We start from the raw sequence: 18,096 nt of genomic DNA on the forward strand, positions 1-18,096 counted from the left end.
CCTGAGCTTCTGATTGAGTGTCCTTCCTTCTAGGGGTGGGTTTGGGGGAACATCCAGGCCTCAAGTCCGTCAGCCCTTGCCGTGCCTTGTGGGTTGGAAAAGCCCTCTGCTCAGCCCGGAAGGGAAGGGGTCACCCTGGCTGGTAGAGGGTTTCCCTTGTCTTTGGTTTTCTTAGATCCTTCCCAGGAGCTTAATTAGGCCTCACGGGTGGCAGTGTTCTCCTGCAAGTGGGGTTACAGTGGGACCTTCCTGACCCCCTCTGCACACAGGGCTTGGCCTTAGGACTGGGTAGGACTGAAAAAGCAAATGGCTGTTTTGTCTTTCTGAGTTCAAGGGCAGCTTAGCTAGACCCCTGTGGTGGGAGAACTTGTGAGCTGGCCCAGGCAGGGGTGCAGGAAGAGGGTCTCGATGGGGAGGGCTTGGAGGTGGGGGAGATCACACTTGTGGATTTTGTCTGATTCTGGTTCCAGGGCTCCTCGAGCGTGCGGTGTGAGGAAACCATCTGGCCAGCGTGGTAGGGTCTGCCCTAGCTCTAGCTTTTTGTTCTGAAAACAAATGCTTCCTGTCCTGAGTGGAGCTGAATATTGTTCTGGGCACTGGAGCCCCAGGTGTGTCCCTGAGGAGGGAGCCGCCTGGTCCCAGTGCCGCTGTGATGTACATGCACGTTGTGGGTGAGAGCAGTGGCCTCGGCCAGCTGCTTACCCGCCGTGAGCCACCTCCCTCCTCACAGACACCCCTTCCCTCTGTTTTCCTCTGACCTCAGAGCCCCTTAGAGCCGAAGAGCCCCCGAAGACTAGAGGTGGCACATAAAGATGACATCACTCCCCGTCCTTGTGAGTCTTGTCTGAAAGGCTGGCACTTTCAGCCTTTCAGTGTTGTCAACCCCGCAAATTACAAGGTGGCTCTCTGTTACAAAACTTGTTTATTTCAGCGGAAGATTACAACTCAGCCCATCTTATTGGAAGTGGTTTCTGAACAGAACGGCCAGGATATCCCCAGCCCCTAGAAACAAGGAGCCGGCAGGAAGCCCGGGGTAGGGCTGTTGGTAGGCAGGACAAAAGCCAGGCAGACATGGGAGAATTAGTCTTGTGGGGCTGGCAGTTCTGGAAAAATATCTCGCAGGTGATTCCTGGGTTCCTGGAGGAGTTTCAGCTTATGGTCTGTTGTTGGCTTTAGGTTCTGATGGTGAGTGGTGAGGGTGGAAGAGTTGGCGCTGCTGGTGTTTGGTGAATTGTTGATATTGGCATATATTTGAATGGGAGCACTCAGCCGAAGTTCAGGTTTGATCCAGCTCATGGCCAAATAGTTCTGGAGAAAACAGGCAACAGTTAGCCTGCAGTAGCAACCCGAGGGCTCTCTCTTGAGTCCTCCCAAGAGCGACCAGTGCCTTTGTCCCTGTCCCCAGGGTTGTCACTCACCGGAGCTGAATAGATAAAGTTGAACAGCAGAAGCCCTATAATTGCAATGATCAAGATGATGATGATTTTGAAGCGGTAGCGTTTCCAGAAAACATGGAAGAAGCTTGTAATGGGTGACTGAAACCACATGACCAAGGGGTTGGTGCGTCTGTCCGTGAGCGGAGGAGATGGCAGAGAATGGAGGGCAGAGGGAACTTTCAGTCAAGTAATCCAGAGCAAAGTGCTTTCATTTTAAAAAAAAAAAGCAACTTCTGCTCCCTCCCCCACCCCAGCTGTTCTCCCTTGATTGTAACTGAGCGTTGGAGCTGGAGCAGCAGGAAGTAGTCATACCCTGGTCACCACCCCACACAAACTGCTGGGCCCAGCAGCTCAGCCTTGTGAGCCCAGAAGAAAGGCTTGATTCCTTGGCCCTGTAGGACCCTTACAGGGGCGGATGGAGAGTCGGGTATTGGTTGGGTTCCGACTGGCCTTGTCCTGCTGGCTTGATTAAGGCTTCCTTCTCTGTCAGAATCTCCAGAGTCATCTTCACTTTACCCTAGAAACACCATGAGCAGTGGGAGGTTGAGTTCAGCGGCAGGAGCGAGAATGGTTTTAGTACCTCTTCCCAGGGTCCAGAAAGGAAAAGGGATTTTGCCAAAGGCCCCAGAAGTCTGTTAGAGCCAAGTTCTGTGGCCTAGCAGTCAGCTAGGCCACAGAACTCTCTATTCCTATGTGACAGGCACCTTCCCCAGTTCCTACCGACAAGCGCCATTTGCCATCATCGAGGACCTGGCAAGGCCACCAGCCGGTTACAGTCTTCATCTTAAAGAGGGAGAAGTGCTCGTACTGGAGGAAGTGGGGCCACTTGGGGTCAGCATCCATCATCCTGATGGAGCACAGCTTGGCATGCCGGGCTGGGAAGGGCATGTCAGACAAATCCAGCTCCAGGACCCCTGCACCCAGAGAGATGCTGTCAGCAAGGAGGAGCTCCCTGTCCGGTGGTCCTGGGCCCTGTGCTGGGATCTCACCTAAGAAGTCATCACTGGAGAAGATGTTGTTGTCCCAGATCTGGATGATGAGCCGGGCCGGGAACGTCATCATTGTGGGGTCCAGGCTCCATATGTAGTCCTGGAGGACGGCAGGAGAGCGTGTTAGCGGCCTGTCTCCTCTGAGAGTTCCCTCGGCCACTTAGTAGCCCACTATCTAGCTGTGATGGGCTGACTGTCAAGGAAGAGGCTTTCCACCTGAGGCCACATTCGAAATGTTCTAGTGCAGCTCACAGGCCTCTGAAGGGAGGACGGGGAGGAGCTCGCGCTGCCCCGGGCCTGTTACCTTCTGGCTCAGGACGCACACTTGCTCTGCCGCCAGGTAGTCCAAGGTGAAGATGAACCTCCAGTTGAAGATGCCCTCCCCCGTCAGGGAGTGGTAGTGGATATCTGTCTTCTGCGTGTCCTTCTCTAGCCCGAATAACCACCTGGGGCCAGAGTCCTTTCACCTGGGGCTCAGGTGTGTTGTCCCCACCCCCGCGCAGGAGCCCTGTGTTAAGGGCTGCCCAGTAGACACCAGGCACTGGTGGAGGTGGAGGGACGTCACCCCGGATCACAAGGCCTGGGAGGGAGAGGACTGGGGGGATCTGAGCAAACTCTGCCAGCCTCCTCACCCTTTGACATAGATGTCGCTTATCTTCTCGTTACTTAGACTGTTCCGCTTCAGGTCCACGTGGGCAGTTCTCCAGATGACACAGCGCAGCTCGTACCTGCAGCCACTGTTCTCTGAGGCTTTGCTGAGGACTAGCTCCCCGGCTGCAGCCTCGGTGATGTAGGAGAGGCCTGGGAGGCTGCCCTCCACGCAGGAAGCTCCCCAGATTCCCAGCAGAGAACTCCTGTGACTGAGTGTTGGAATCCACTGGTGCTCCGCACCCTGGGAGGGCCGCACTGCCCGATGCAGTGCCTGGGAAGTGGATGTCACTCACCTTTTAGGTTTTCTGGGCCTGATGTTGACCGGGGGGCCAGGAGGCCCCAGCTTGTTGGGGAAGATGTCCACCCACATTTGCACCTTTCCCTAGAGTGGAGATGGATTAGCTGGCTGGGGCTTGCTAGCCCGTTCCTGGCATATTGGCCTGGGGAGCCCTGTCCCAGGTCCCGAGGTCTGCTGAGGCTGTTTCCACCCACTGAGCGGTGGGGTATCGAGGTGTCTGTTAAGGTGGGGTGGACCTCAGACAAGAAGTCAGCACACCACCCAGCAGCTTCCCCTTTTTTCTTTTTTTGGCTGGGGCAATAGTGCAGTAAGGCTGGTAGCATCTGGTGGCTTCATGGCTGATGGCTGTGGTGCAGGGATGTCACTTGTAACTGAGGTTTGGAGAGTCGATGCCAAGTAACAGGTCACACCAGGCAGCCTCTCTGGACGGGGCTCCAGAATGGGACCGGGGCTTTGTTTATCAACCACCTTAGGGGCCCTGAGTAAGAGTAAGCTAGGTGATCTCTAGGTCACTTCACCTTGTGTAACCGCATCCCAAGGATATCAAGCTATCCACCAAGCACAGAAAGCTAAGAAAGAAGGGATGGAAATAGTGAGAAAAAGAGAGAGAAAAAAGCAAAAGGGAGTGGAAGACAGTGGATCAGTGGAAGATAGATTCCTTCAAACCATGTTACCTAGTTTTAGCTTTTTGAAATTAACCCCATTTAATGAGAAAACAGGTCTAATGAGAATGGGTTTAAAAAGGACTCAGCAGAGAACTTAGTATCTGGAACGTGATATCAGCTTGAGAGATTTGGACAGTGAGGTGAGCCGTGCTGCTGGCTGGAGGGTAGAGGATAATTAGGGTGCCTGTGGGATTTTTTCCTTCCTTCTGTTTGGGGTTCCTTGTCCTGGCGAAAACAGCCTGCAATTAACAGCCAGACCAGGGTTGTAACGTCTGCACGTCTGACCCCAGGTGCTCCCTCCCTGCCCTCCCTCAGAGAGACTAAGGCGGTGCTAGTGTTGGCTGGTGGGGCACCTGAGCGCTTCCCTGCAGCTGTCACATGGCCTTGGTTTCCTGTCAATGCCTTTTCCAGTTCTGAATTTTTCTATTCTCAGCAACGTCACTGGAACTTCTTGCTTAGTAACATGCGCAGAACACAACTGTCTTCTCTGCCTGTACATCTATGGAGACCTGGCCTCTCCTTTCTCTCTCGTCCTGGATGGATGAGCTCCCTCGGCTCCTGACTGGGCCCCTCCAGTCTCATACCTGGTCGATGCCTGGCTGGCTGTCACTGTACAGTGTGCGGGTCTCCACGTGCTCAGGTACCAGCCCCTGGGTGTGCAGGAGGTACAGGGCAAGGCGTTCTTTCTTAGGTCCCAAAAAACGAGCAGAAGGGGGCTTGAGCTCTAGATTGGACAGGGATGGAAGGAGGTGGTCACAAGGTCACTAGCTGTCCTGTCTCCTGGGCCCCCCACCTTCTCCCTCAGGCTGGGCAGTGGACACGGCTATTCAGTTATCTGTTACAGGAGGGAGGGAAGGGTGGGGTGGACCTTTGGCAGGTCCTCCATCCTGGAGCCCCACTGTCTGCAGAGGCCAGGGTCTGTGCCTCCTGGCAGTGTGCTGCACTTCTCACCAAAGCTTTGCAGTCTGAATTTTTTCCCGTTGTAAAAAACAGAGTCATCCTCAGGGCTGAACAGAGGCGGAGGCAGGCCTTTCCTCTTGGCATGGTGTTCCAAGAGCACACTGGGGGGCATCTGATCCCGCCACCTGAAGGGCCCTGAGCTGTGGGGATATGTGAGGGGGAAGAGTGGGGAGGTCTTGGTCCTGGAGGACCCTCTGCTCTGAGCTGCAGGCTGACCAGTGCTGGGAGCAGGGGTGGAGACAGGTTCGAGCCCTGGTTCCCTAGCCCGGGATGTCAGCCTCTTCAAAGGGTGCTGTGGGCTCACTCCTCCACCCTCCCCTGCTCCCTTGCCCTGGTCCAGGTCCACTCTTACTGGCAGTAGGATTTGGAGAGCCCACAGCGAGCTCCAAAGCCAGACAGGAGTCGGTTTTCAAGGTCAATGACTGTGGTCCCAATCTTATCATCAGGTGAAAATAGGTCAAAGTCATACAGCTCGATCTTCAGGTCCTTCTCCAGGGGAATGGTGCAGCTCAGTTCAAACATCCTGGGCGGGGAGTTGGGGGTGGGCTGTTGTTGGAGATGCAGAGACCGCAGACCACTATATCTGCACGCCGCCCTCTCTGGCATCTCAGTCCCACGGGCCCAAGCTCCACCCCCTGTTTGGTCGTGGTGGATATGGACAGCAGAGCTTACCATCCCCCAGTTACTGCTGGGAATATCTTTATTTTTTTTTTTTAATGGAGGTACTGCGGGTTGAACCCAAGACCTCGTGCATGCTAAGCATACATTCTACCACTGAGCCATACCCCTCCTCCCTTGGGAATAACTTGATAGGCCTGGGGTGTGGGATCCTGAGCTCCCTTCCCAGGCAAAGTGTTCGAGAGTCGGGGAGCACTGGACCGCTCATCGATGCCTCTTCCATCTGTGAGACACGGAGAGTGTGTAGGACACTGAGGAATGTGGAGGCTAGAAAGGAGGGTGGGAGTTCTCTGCTTTCTGGAAGTCCTCCCGGCACAGTGTGGATGCAGGCAGGGGTGTGGGTTTGGGTGCATCTGGGCAGCTCACATGCCAAAGACGGGGTCCAGGGTGTTGGGATGGTACTTCTCCCGGTTGCCAAGCTTCGTCTCTCCCAGCTTCAGGATCACATAAGGGTCACACTGGGGTTCAGATGTAAGTGAGGGAAGGACAGGAAATGGAGAGTCGGTCCAGGTTGATCAGGGAAGGTGGGAGTGGGGCAGAAATGAGCCCCTTGTACCAGGTGGGGCCTGTGGGAAGTTGGCAGTCTGGGTGTCAGCCTGAGGGAGCTCTGGGACGCAGGGGTGTAGAGCGAGGTGTGGTGGTGAAGGACCAGGGTAGGGTGGGGCAGGACTCCGGGGAAGATGAGCACTGCAGGTTTGGGGCCCTGGTTACCAGGCCATTGGTGTCCTGGGGCTGCAGGTTGATTGCTCGCACCACATACACCCGCACCAAGCACTGCTGAGGGAAGTCCTCTTTCTTAGGCGAAAGCAAGAACTGGCGAGGGGGCTTGGGGGCTTCTGGATTCTCAGGAAAGGGGTAGACACGGAATAGGCCCTGCATGTGTGTTGGGGAGGGAAGGTATTGGCAGCCAGCCTGGCAGTGCCAGCCTGGTTCTATAAAGCCCTCCAGGAGGTGCCCTGGGTCCAGGATCAGGAGAGTGGCTTGCGTTGAGGATGACAGGGACAGAAGGCCGCGAGGACAGGTGGAGGCGGGTGCAGCAGGGATGCTCCACAGGGACCAGGGCATTTCGGAGGGGCTCTGGGCAAAGGAACTGGTTGGTAGGTGAGTTCCCAGTTCCCGCTGAAGGGAGCTGTCATCCCACCCTATCCATCCCTCTTCAGATCTGCACTTGTTTTCAGAGGCTCTCGGGCCTGGGGAGACCACCACAGGCCTGAGCCGGGAGAGAGAAGCCCTCGCCCTGCCTGTGTAAGAGGAGGCCACCCTGAGTCCCTGCAGAGCTCAGTCTCCGCGCCCCACTCCCAGGACCATCAGGCCCTCCCTGCCCCATCCTCACAGCGAGCATGTAGAACCAGGGCTTTTATCAGAGTTTTCTGGGAGCACAAGGTGATGGGTGCAGCTAGACTGGGCTAGGACACGCACCTTGAACTCCCCTACCACGGGGCTGTCCAGCTTGGGCTGTTCCTGGTAGAGCTTGAAGGTCTGGCAGAAGTCCTCCAGGCCTTGGAAGGCCGGCACAGCCTCCAGTTCACAGTTGTACACCTGCCGGAGGGCAGGGGGGACCTGGTGGGTGTGGACGGCAGGCCAGGGCTTGGCCAGAGGGGGGTGGCTCCTCAGATCATGGGATTGAGGGACCACCCAGGTCTCACCCCAAGGCATCTAGTTCCCACAAGGGCGTGGTTGGTAGTGGTGTGGCCTGGTCTTGTGGAGACATGAGGAAACCACCTCCCAGTCCCCCTCCCAACTTGGTGGTTCCCAGAGGATTCCAGGCTAGGTTTGCTGGCCTCTCCCAGCAGATTTGCTCCTGTCCCACAGTAATCTCCCCTCCTAGGGGCCCACAAACCTTCAGGGTGTGATAGTCTTTGTACTTGTACTTCAGGGACTTGGGAGCATCTCCTGTGGCCCAGAACAGCTTGCTCCACCAGTCCACTTCGTGCTCATATTCATCCTGGCCGGGAAGAGGGGCACTTTGGCCCCAGTGGCATTCCTCTGCCCAGGGTCCTGCTGCCCCCCCACCTCCCAGAGCTGCCTGGAGTTGTTCCTTGTTCCCCAGGGCTGAGCCTACATCACCTCAGCTTTGCTGGACTTGAACCAGAACTTTTCATAGAGGTAACCTAGGAGCTGAAAAGAGACTGCAGATGAGCAGAGTGAGGCCCAGCTGCCCAGTTCACCCTCCATCATCTCTGAATTCCAAGAGGGAGCGGGGCTCGAGACCACAGCTTCCTTCCCTGGCTCCCTTGCCCTTCACGGAGGCCTTTTAATTCCGGGCTCTTAGACATAGGATTGGAGCCGGGAAGGAGGGGAAGGTTAGTTCTTAATTCTCACTGCCCGAGCTTCAGACTGAACTCTGGAAGGGCTCAGAAATGCAGAGCCTCAAGCCCCACCTACCCCAGGCTCCCTGAATCCCAGTCGGGTTTTGCTCACGATGCCCCAGGGATCCCTGTGCACTCAGGTTGGGAAGGGAATGCTCTCGAGCAGTAGTTCTGAATTTTGAAAACATTAGGATCACCTGGGGACAGGAGGAACTTGAAAAAAATGGCTGACATCTGGGTCCTATCCCCCAGCACCTGGTCAGAGCCTGGCTGGCAGGATTTTGTAAGCTCTTGGGCAACTCTAATGTGTGGTCCAGGTTGACAATCACTGTACAAGTAGGCCTCACGCTGGGGGCACAGATACCAGAGCCCTGTTTAACCTATACCCTCCTCAGGGACAAGGGCTATTTCTTCTAAATGGCATGGGGCCTCCAGCCCTTTACTCACCTTATGGTACTTTTTCACAGACAGCACTGTGTAAAGAAAGGGCAGTCGTGATCTCAGGAGAGGGGAGAAGGGGGAGGAGGAGGGACACCCACCTCGCAGGGCAGCCAGGGCCTTGCCCACCCCCGGTGCCAGCTTGTTGGTGAGGCCAGGGGAAGGGCAAGGAGAAAGGGCCATACCTGGAGGCTGTGGGGGCACGTAGTCCTCAGCCCAGGGGTCACAGAAGTAGGGCTGCAGGGAGTCAACGTTGGCCTGGCCCAGCACGGTCTGCTGGCCGAAGTCCTGGTTGTTCACCACCTTCAGCATGAGGGGCAGCGCGAAGGCCTCCTCCACAGGCATGTACTGCAGCCCCAGGGAGAGGCCGGAGCGTGAGGCTTCCCAAGAGCCAGGGCCTGCTCCCCCGACCCCGCCTGCGGCCTCCTCACCAGCATGAGGAAGAGGACTGACTCGGTGAAGTTGGGATCGGTCTGGAAGTCCCTGATGGGTTCCGTCCGCAGGGATTCCTCCCAGCATTCTACCAAGAGCTGGGGCGAACGCACCTGCTTCATGTTCCGAAGGCCCCAGACCAGGACCTGCCAGAACAGAGGAGGAGGGCGGGCAGAGGAGTGGGCAGCGCCTCTGTGATGGAGTCCTGGCCCGAGAGAGGGGGCTGTCCTGGGGGTGATGGGGCATCAAGGGGCCTATGGGGCCAGGGCACGAGGCTGCATGAAGTCAGAGTCTGAAGGCTCCCCCAGGTCTTCTGCCCTGGGAGGGATCATGAAGGTGGACCGTGACTGCCCTTCACTGACTCCCAGGGCCCCTTATGTATTGCCCTTCTTCCCCACTGCCCATCTGGCCTCTAATCATTTTTCTCAGGGGTGACTTCCTGCTGCTGGCTGCCTCCCCAGCCCTCAGAGGCAGGGGTGCCCCAAGTTCCTTAGGCGTCCTGAATGCCATCTAGCTCGTGGCTGACTTGGTCCCACAGAACTCCATGGCCAGTCAGTGAGCCAGCACCCTGTAATCTTGCTCTCAGCTGGCAGGAACTGGGCACCCCGGGAAATGTCTACACCCTACTCGGGAGGGCTGCCTCGGGACTAGAGTGGGAACCAGTTGGGTTGCCTGATCTCGGCTCCAGTGCCGGGAGGACCTGACCATCTTTTATCTTTGCCAGGTTTGTGGCCAGGCACGTGGGTCCTGACATGGGGACCTCCAGGCTACTCTCAGAAGAGAGGTGAGAAACATCCTGGCACTTGGAGTCAGGGCCTGGCCCAAATTCTGGGGCTGCCACTGAGCCCCTGTGTCACTTGGGGTGTTGTTTCTCAGAGCCTGTTTTCTTCTCTGAAAAGTACTGCCTGCTGCTTGGGGGCCATGAGAGGCTCACACATGATGAATGGACTGTCTGTCTACAACCCACTGCAGAGATGTGCATTAAAACACTTTATTCTATCAGAGCTTCTGCTTTTCATTTCTCTCCTGTCTCCCTCTCTCTCACATGGGATCTCCTTGGGGTCCGAGCTTTGGATCCAGTGGGCGGAAGGCCCAAGAGGGTCAGCAGAGCACACCCCGAGGTGCCCGGCTGCTCCAGGTGATGCTCGGATCCCGCCCGTCTGCCCCGCCCACCCCGTCATCACCTCGACAGCCATTTTCCTTAGTGTGGGCTGGATGCTCTTGGGGAGTGTGTAGATCCCATTCTTCCAGGGAACACTTAAGACTGGCAGCTTCTGTCTGAGACTCTGAAGGGATGAGGGCGAGAGCAGGAAGCATGAGGCCCCGCTGGACTGGTTCTCCTGTCCCCCATTCCCCACTCCAGGAGGGCTCAGCTGAGGCAGTCCTGGAGCCCTGTGAGCAGAAGCTGACAGGGGAGTTAGGGAGAGGTTGGGCAGGCTGGCCCCACCAAGCTCAGTGTACTGGTTCCCAGGCCCCAGAGCTTTCCTGAGGGGCTGGAGGTGGGGACCGCTGGCTGTGGGAATGCGGGGCAGGGTGGGGGCACTGAACACCACACTTCCCAGCCAGGACCTCTCTCCCAGCACCTCAGTCTCAAGGACGAGCTCACAGGACGCCAAGATCTCGCCTTCCTCGTCCTCTAACCCTTTTACAAGGGGGTGCCACCTCATGGGGGGCAGGATCCGGTTTTGCACATCCAGCCAGACCACCGGGGACCACATGCTCCGTCCCCACAGGCTCTCCTTGCCCTGGAAAGAAGGGGTAGTTTACAAAACACAGAGGCCGTACTGGCAGAGTTCTGGCTCCTCCTGGAAGCCTGACAGCCCTAGGGTAAGGGCTTACTTAAGCACGTGACACCACTGCGAATTGGGCACTTTGTGAAAATCCTCCCGAGGTGACACTCCTCGGAGCTCTGCCCCACCCAGCCCACGGTACCTGGGAGTCTCGCTGCCACAGTTCCAACACTACAAGTGGGGGTCTCTCTTTGGTGTCCTGGGGGTCCTCGTACAGGAGGAGGTGCTGGAAGATGAGCGTCTGGGCCCACGTGGGGGCTGCAGAGCTCCTCAGGGTTTGGGTACGCTGGCTGTGGTTCAAGAAGACCAGCCGAATGAAGGGCCCTGGCGGTGGAAGGGGAGGAGAGTGGTGCCTTCGCACTGTCAAGTGAGGCTCTGCTCTCCTCTGCTGCTGCCACCGCTGGACCAGGTACCCTGGGCGGCTCAGGCTGGACAGCCTTAGCCACTCCAGCTGCCCAGGAGGCCACCTCAGTATAAGCCACAGAGCAGATGGGCACGGAGCCAGAGGCCATCCATGTCTGTCTTACACTCTCACAGTTGGGGCCCAGGTGGCACAGACACGGAGGGGGTCTGGGGACCAGGCTCCCTGTGGCTGCCCTTCCACAGCATCAGTCAGTGGCCTTGGCATCAAGGAACATGGTGTGGCCTCCTCGATGTGGGTGCTGACGCCCAGCGGAGACAGCTCCCAGCAGATGCCTCATCCAGCAGGCTCGGACCCTCATCCAGCAACCTGGATCCCGACCACCAGGGCCACTACCAGCCCAGGAGGGGAGCATCTGACTCACTGGAACCCTCCCACGGGTCCTCCACACAGGGCCAGAAATTGCCACACCTCCTCCCCTCCCCTCATCTTCTCTCTAACTCGAGAGACAAGTGGTTGCCAAGCGTGTCATCCTCTCTCTTGCCCTCGTCTCACCCTCCTCTGCCTGCAAACTCCTCCTCCCTCTTCAAGGCTCAGCTAAGTGGTCTCCACTGGGCTGAAGCCCCCCCCCCCATTGTTGATTTCATGGGGTTAGGGACACACCTCAAGAGCAGCCCTGCCTTATATTCCTTGCTTTTGTATCTTTTTCCCAAACGAGGGCCATGAGCTGCTGGGGACGAGGGGCTGCTTGTTTGTCACTCCCCTCCTTACCACATCCTTTGTACTGCTGGAGGGGTACATCAAGGGGCCCTTGGGAAGCTGGGGAGAAAAGGGGCCCACACTTACCCTGGAATGTCTGGATCTGGTTGGACATAAGGTTGCGGGCCTGGTAGATGTAGCAGAAGAGCTGGTAGTAATGGGGCCCTGGGACAGAGAGGAGCCGTGTCTGCCAGCTGCCCCCAGGATCCCCACCCACTGCCCCCTGCCCTCAGGTCCTGGGCCCCTGGGGCCACCTCTGCAGACTCTCAGTTGGATGCTCACTGTTGAAGACGCAGTAGATGAAGGGCAGGTTGGGGGGCTGGGTGATCTCCACGGGAGCCCTCTGGGAGCTCCGGATTCTGCCCAGTGTCCGTGACGATGACACCTTGTTCACTTCCCTCTCTGTTTGCTGTTCTAGATCTTTACCCTGTGCCCAGGACAGACTCCCTGAGGCTCTTGGGTGCTTTTCCTGTGTCATCTAGCCCAGGCCCAGGTCACCCTTCTCCCCATCCAAAGCCCAGGGGTGTGGATCTGGGGCCTAGGTTCCCCCACCCACAGCGGTCAGCGCATCTGACCACCTGAGGCATCTCTGGCTGACTGCCACACCAGGTGGGGCCCTGGCTCTGGGAGGTAGGGTGACAGGGCAAGCCCCTAGCCCCTGGGGCTTTACCAAGGATCCCTCCAGGAGGAATATGGGTGCAATGCCCTTGACCTTGTTGGGGGCCAGCCTGCGGTGCCAGCAGCGGCGGCGGAAACGGCTCTGGGGCTGAGGGTTCAGGTGGAACTTGGAGCCAAAGACACCGTACTCCCAGCCCATCTCATCCTCAGCCAGGCCAGGGTGGTGCTGCAGCGGAGAGAGCAGAGTCGCCCTCTCACTACGGCGCATGGTGGGGCCCGCCCAGGATCCTGCCCGGTCTCTGCCCAGGCGGCCCCTCACCAGCTGCAGGAAGGACAGGGTCTCCTGCTCGTGGCTCAGTCCCCCGTGGTTCCGGTAGCGCATCCGCACCCAGCGCCGCCGCCGGCGTGAGTAATAGGTCTTCTCTACCGAGTTCCAGATTTTGGGCAGGCCCGAGGGCTGGATCCCCACTCCGTACTCCCAGCCTGTGGGGCCAGGAATGGCCCGTGGGTGCCCAGGGGCCTACAGCCTTGGAGGCTTGGACAGGCCTGCGAAATGGACCCAGAAGTGCAGGCCAAGGTGCCAGAGAAGAACCTTCCTTCTACAAAGGGAGGTGCAGTCACACTGTGTCACCTGGATGGCCTGGTCCCAACTGCCCATCTTACAGATGAGGAAAGTGAGGCTCAGAGATGTCCCAGGACTTGCACAAGGTCACAGGGCCCGTAAGTAGCAGAGGCTGTGTCTCAAGCCCAGGTCTTCTGACTTCCAGCCCATTGCTCCTTCCCTGGAGCCCCCTGGGGTGAACCCAGGCTCCTGTTTCCCGTGCTTACCACCTGCCCTGTCTCAGAACCAGGGCCCACTCTCTGGAGGCTGGGGACGGCCCAGAAACTCAGGCCCACCGCACTCAAGAGCTTGTTTGTTTTCAGCTCCAGACCCTTCCTCAGCCCCTGACCAGAGGACTGACCCTCATTGTCCACCGCGTGGTTCAGCTCCACAGCCCAGTTCTTGTTCACATGCCAGCCTTGGGGGCACTTCATATTCTCCCGGGCCTCCATGGGCTCTCCATCCTGTGGGTGGGCACAGAAGGGGGCCGAGGGCCGTTCTGCTCACCTACCATGGCCATGGTGGCCGCTCATCTGCTGGAGCTGACAGCGCTGTGATGTCGGATGCCACCCACATGTTCATTTACTATAGATGAAAAATAACCATACTAATGACTGTGAAAGCAACATAGTATGACCGACTCTCAGCTGGATGCTGCTGGCTGCCCAGGCCCAAGTCGGCTCTGTCCTCGAGGAGGGGACACCAGCGTGTGTGAGAGATGGGTTAACCCGTCACTGTCCAATCAGGGGCCACCAGCCTCTTGGGGCTACTTAAATTTAAATTAACTAAAATGAAACAAAATTCAAAGTTCAGTTCCTCACTCTCACACATGTGGACAGTGAAGATAAAGAACATTTGCACCATCACAGAAGGTTCTGTTGGACAGCGCTAGCTTAGACGACCCCAAATGGATTCTCTCCTTCAGAGTAAAAGCGCCACATTGAAAGGCAATAGGAGACAGCACCGACACTTGATCTTCTGGGCTTAAGTAGGGTATCTCTTCCTGGCATCTTGGGATCCAAACCCCATCAAGGCTCGGCCAGGGTCCCCTCAGTGTGTGGGGAGTAGGGCTCAGATGATAACCCCTGATCTGCTGCTCCTTCCACTGAGACAACCCAGCTTCCCGGGTGCTCACCAGGTTGCATGGCTGGCCCCCCCCACAAGGCTGCTCACCGCGTCCGTGTTGGGGACAGCAGCAGGCACCCAGGCCCCCGTCGCATCTCGGTGTTGGTTCTCGTACACCTCCTCCAGCACCTGGCTCTTGTTGATGTCTGTGTCCAGGAGGAGTCTGGGGACAGTGCGACCCCACGTTCCCAGCACGTCTCCCTGAACTTGCAGGTCCCTGGGGGCCTCTTCTACTGACCACGCACTCTTGTGCTTGGTCGCCCCCCTGCTCTGGGAAAGGCTCGGTGGTGGGGCCCGGCATGCAGGGTAGGGTGGTGGGCAGGCTCCCTGTCTTGTGCGCCCCAGCCCCCGGGACCAAGTGGCAGTGGCTCTGTGCCCAACTCTCTGAGCTGCTGCTCACTGGCCCTCCCGGGTGAAAACAGGTCCCAACTCCAGAGCTGCATGCCCGGGGACACACAGGCCCCAGCCCCACACCCCGGCCTTACCTCCTCTGAGGCTCCACTGTCCACTGCCCCTGCCAGTGCCACTCGGGGGGCTCCTTGAAATCCTCCTTAGGGAGGGTCTTGTGCCCCATGACATCCGAGAAGTTGGGGCAGCGGCGCAGCCCTTGCTGCCCCCACTGGTCTTTGAACTTGGCCTGGTTCTCGTACTGGGGGAGGGGAGGCCATCAGTGCCTGCTGCCCCCACCCCAGCACACCCACAGCCCACCCTAGGCTCCCCATGCTAGGCTGCAGGTGCCTCCTAGAAACCGGTATTCAGACAAGAAAGGGCAATGTGGCCCCTATGCCGGGGCCAGGAACCTGTGTTGTTGCTCATGCAGGCTGCACTGTCCCCACCATCAATCAGCTTGGGTGGCCTCCGCTCCTCAAACGCTCACTATGGCCAGGCCCTTGCCAAGGGCATTGCATGAACTCTCTGCTATCATCTGCACACTCCCATTTCACAGGTGAGGAGACTGAGGCTCAGAGGTCACCTCGACCCCAGGTTGCTCAGATATCAAGTAGTAGAATAGGGTGGGTGTGAGAGCCTGGTGGCAACTGCGATGTGACCTGCTGTCCCGGGGAACCCAGTCTTGCTCCACCACTGCCCTGTCTTCACTGCCTCTGGGTCCTTCTCCCTGCTGGGCACGCGGCCCTTGTTCCCCGCACTCATCCTAAATCCCGCTCCATCTCAGTGCCCACAGGCCCTGCAATCTATCCATTCACAACATGCAACTTAGGAATCATAAAATATGTTTTAGCTCAGTAAATTAAAAGCCTGAAACTTTCTAAAGTTATTTCCTTTCTGCTGAGGACCTTCTGAGCCGCGTCCTCTCCTCCTCTGATCGTAGCACAGCCCTTGGTCAGCTGCTCACCCACCCCTGGGTTTATGGTTCTGTGGGAAGCGGCCTCACTCCCTGCTCCTTTGACTGTTGCAGGCCTCTCCCTCCCCGGGGCCACCAGGCTGGCCTGCAGGACCCAGCTGGCACGGGCAGGGGTCTGGAGCTGCCACGTTGCTGACAGATGAGGCCCCCTGCAAGCCGGACCCTTGCTCACCTCATGTCCTGAGCTAACCGGGAGGCACTCCTAACAAGCCTCCGTCCGGGTGGGAGTGACCGGCCCCAGGGGACCACTCAGCCGCCCTCCTGTCACCTCATGACTGCGGCTTGTCGACAAAAGACTGCTTTCGTCTCTGCCACGTCTCTCTATAAGAGCCCCTTTCACAGCTCTCAGATTCTGCCGGGGACGTTTTCCTCCGCCTTCGGAGCTGGGCTACTGGGGTGTCACCCCACCGACTGCCCCAGCCCCAGCCTGGCTCACCGTCTCCGCGTACACGACCACGTCGCCCTGGCGGAGCAGCTGCAGATCCTTGCTGTCCTTCACGTTGCCGAGCCACATGCAGACCCGGAGCTGGCCCGGGAGCGTGTCCTTCTGTCCTTCACCCTCTGGGTACTGAGTCGGAGGCAGGTCAGCAACCCCCCTCAGGGGCAGGGGTAGGGGTGAGAGAGGGGCACACACACCTGCCCCTTCACCCTGAGCCCTGGGAGCAGCGGCCTCACGGTGAGCTGGGGCACAACACAGAGGCTGGTGTGGGGTGGCAGGGAGAGGGGCAGCGCTGCCTAGGGAATCTGGGATGGCTCCATGGAGGAGCGGTGCTGATGGCGGCATTGACAGTGATGCTTGCTACGCCCCAGGCTCTGTGCTGCGTGCTGCATGTGCAGTGTATGCTCTGATCCCACTCACCACCATGAGGTGGGCATCATTATCACCAGGCCCATTTCACAGAGGGGCAGACTGAGGCCTGGACATGGCCAGGAGTTGGCCCTGGCTCACACAAGCCAGTGAGTGGTAGAGCCAAGATTCGGTCTCAGCGGTTCTTGCAGGATGAGAAGCACTCAGATGGGCATGGGAGGGGGCTTCCACGATGATTGAAAGGGCAATAGGGAGCCAGGGGCGTCTCTGAGAGGGAAGGAGTGAGTGCCTCCCACCTGCCTCCTTTCAGGGAGTGGGGCTGTGGTCAGTTAACCTTATTTATGGCTTGTATCCAATATGATGGGCTGGTGCCCAACCCTTATATGTGTTAAATATTTAGATTGCACCCAGTCATGGTCCAGGGGAGAGATGACAGGGACTAGACCAAGTGAGGGTGAGGTTGATGAGGCAGACGGATTTGAGGAACGTTTATGAGGGACATAGATTTGGCATCGCCCCATGCTGATGTTCCCAGGCCCCCACCTTCCTTTGGATACTGTTTAAACCCCATTTCAGCTGGTAAAGGGCCTGGCAGAGAGGAAGTGGGCCTGCCCTCGGGAGGGTTCATGGGGGCTGCCCAGGAGTTCAGGGCTTCTCCCTTGGGATGTCCTGGGCCCTCTCCTCCCCTGCGGACCCCCGGCCTCCCCACCTGCAGGAAGAGGGTCTGTGTCTTCCCACAGAACCTGCCACAGTGCAGGGCCCCGGTCGGAGAGAACAGGATGCTGTGGGCGGGCACCTGTGCGTAAGCCACGCGCTGCTCCTGGGATATCAGCCAGATCATCACATCAGGGAGGCTCACCTGGGGCTGCCAGACGGGAGAGCGTCAGGCCCGCGTACCAGCCCCAGGACCTGCTCCCCAGCCAGCATGTCCAGCGCTCACCTCAGGGAGCACGGCGTTGAGGCGGTACAGCCAGCCCTCCACGGTGGCCACCATGTCCCTGGGCTGGGCTTCCTTGGCCTTTTGGGTCAGTTCCCGCAGAAGCAGGCTGCGGAGTTGCCACCTCTTCTTGTCCAGGTTAGTGGCTTTGGGCTGATCGGTCATGCAGGGCAGAGGGCGCCTGTGGCCAAACCAGGAGGGAGGGGGCTGGGCCTCTGTCCCATCTCACCATCTCGCGACCTCCCACTCCATATCAGTGCCCTTCTTAGACCTGAGGTCCTGCTCCACTCCTGCTGGCCTGAGCCAGGGAGCCCTGCCCACCCCCCTTAGGAAGCCTGCTCACTGGGGGCCTGGCCCCTGGGTCCTCATCCTTCCCCCTCCAGCCCTCCGAGCCCCCGCAGCACTCCAGGCCTGTGCTCAGGACCTCCTCATAGACAGGGGTGTGAGCCAGGAGTCGGGGGACAACCCAACCCTGGGGAGTAGAGATGGGGGTCCAAGGGGGCTGCGGGGCCAAGAGAGGCCTTATAATGGCTCTTCCAAAACAGGCAGAGCCTTGAAGAGGGCCTGTGGCCAGAAGGAATGGCAGGGGAGAAGGTGCAAGCCGGGACTGAGCAGGGCTTGTCTGGAGAACAGGGAGAGGACTGGTCTGGTAAGAGCACTGGGCATGGATGTGGGGACAGCAGGGATGGTGCTGGCTGGGGAGGTCAGGGCCTGAATAGGGGAAAAGCAGCTCTGCTGTCTCAGGAGAGATCTGAGCAGAGCTCCTATTTCTTGATGTGTGTGGTGGGGAGCGGTATGGAAGGATGGCAGCAGGGGTTGCTCTGTAAGGTCCTGTCTGCACCCCCAGTCCCGCCCTGCGTCAGCCTGGTCTAGCCCAG

At 58.4% G+C, this 18,096-nt stretch overlaps 1 protein-coding gene across 1 annotated transcript in view; it reads right to left on the reverse strand.

The window, feature by feature from the left end:
• Nucleotides 1–939: 939 nt before the first annotated feature.
• The window catches only part of FER1L5 (fer-1 like family member 5), a 44,756-nt gene continuing 27,599 nt past the window's right edge, over nt 940–18,096 (reverse strand). Inside the window, exons 22-53 of the mRNA XM_064481707.1 lie at nt 17,222–17,399; nt 16,991–17,146; nt 15,910–16,041; nt 14,596–14,759; nt 14,159–14,273; nt 13,347–13,449; nt 12,704–12,867; nt 12,437–12,610; nt 12,049–12,193; nt 11,854–11,931; nt 10,789–10,970; nt 10,426–10,601; nt 10,041–10,134; nt 8,856–9,002; nt 8,610–8,772; nt 8,434–8,459; nt 7,745–7,795; nt 7,518–7,622; nt 7,097–7,216; nt 6,389–6,550; nt 6,044–6,135; nt 5,352–5,522; nt 4,991–5,139; nt 4,624–4,763; nt 3,370–3,458; nt 3,058–3,153; nt 2,730–2,871; nt 2,426–2,525; nt 2,157–2,350; nt 1,844–1,953; nt 1,419–1,566; nt 940–1,308 (exon numbers count right to left, since the gene is read on the reverse strand). Coding sequence (XP_064337777.1) covers nt 1,081–1,308; nt 1,419–1,566; nt 1,844–1,953; nt 2,157–2,350; nt 2,426–2,525; nt 2,730–2,871; nt 3,058–3,153; nt 3,370–3,458; nt 4,624–4,763; nt 4,991–5,139; nt 5,352–5,522; nt 6,044–6,135; nt 6,389–6,550; nt 7,097–7,216; nt 7,518–7,622; nt 7,745–7,795; nt 8,434–8,459; nt 8,610–8,772; nt 8,856–9,002; nt 10,041–10,134; nt 10,426–10,601; nt 10,789–10,970; nt 11,854–11,931; nt 12,049–12,193; nt 12,437–12,610; nt 12,704–12,867; nt 13,347–13,449; nt 14,159–14,273; nt 14,596–14,759; nt 15,910–16,041; nt 16,991–17,146; nt 17,222–17,399 — 4,294 coding nt within the window. The 3' untranslated portion in view covers nt 940–1,080. The remainder of the gene's footprint in view (nt 1,309–1,418; nt 1,567–1,843; nt 1,954–2,156; nt 2,351–2,425; nt 2,526–2,729; nt 2,872–3,057; nt 3,154–3,369; nt 3,459–4,623; nt 4,764–4,990; nt 5,140–5,351; nt 5,523–6,043; nt 6,136–6,388; nt 6,551–7,096; nt 7,217–7,517; nt 7,623–7,744; nt 7,796–8,433; nt 8,460–8,609; nt 8,773–8,855; nt 9,003–10,040; nt 10,135–10,425; nt 10,602–10,788; nt 10,971–11,853; nt 11,932–12,048; nt 12,194–12,436; nt 12,611–12,703; nt 12,868–13,346; nt 13,450–14,158; nt 14,274–14,595; nt 14,760–15,909; nt 16,042–16,990; nt 17,147–17,221; nt 17,400–18,096) is intronic.

This window comes from Camelus dromedarius, chromosome 33, assembly GCF_036321535.1.
Source record: "Camelus dromedarius isolate mCamDro1 chromosome 33, mCamDro1.pat, whole genome shotgun sequence".
Taxonomy (NCBI): domain Eukaryota; kingdom Metazoa; phylum Chordata; class Mammalia; order Artiodactyla; family Camelidae; genus Camelus; species Camelus dromedarius.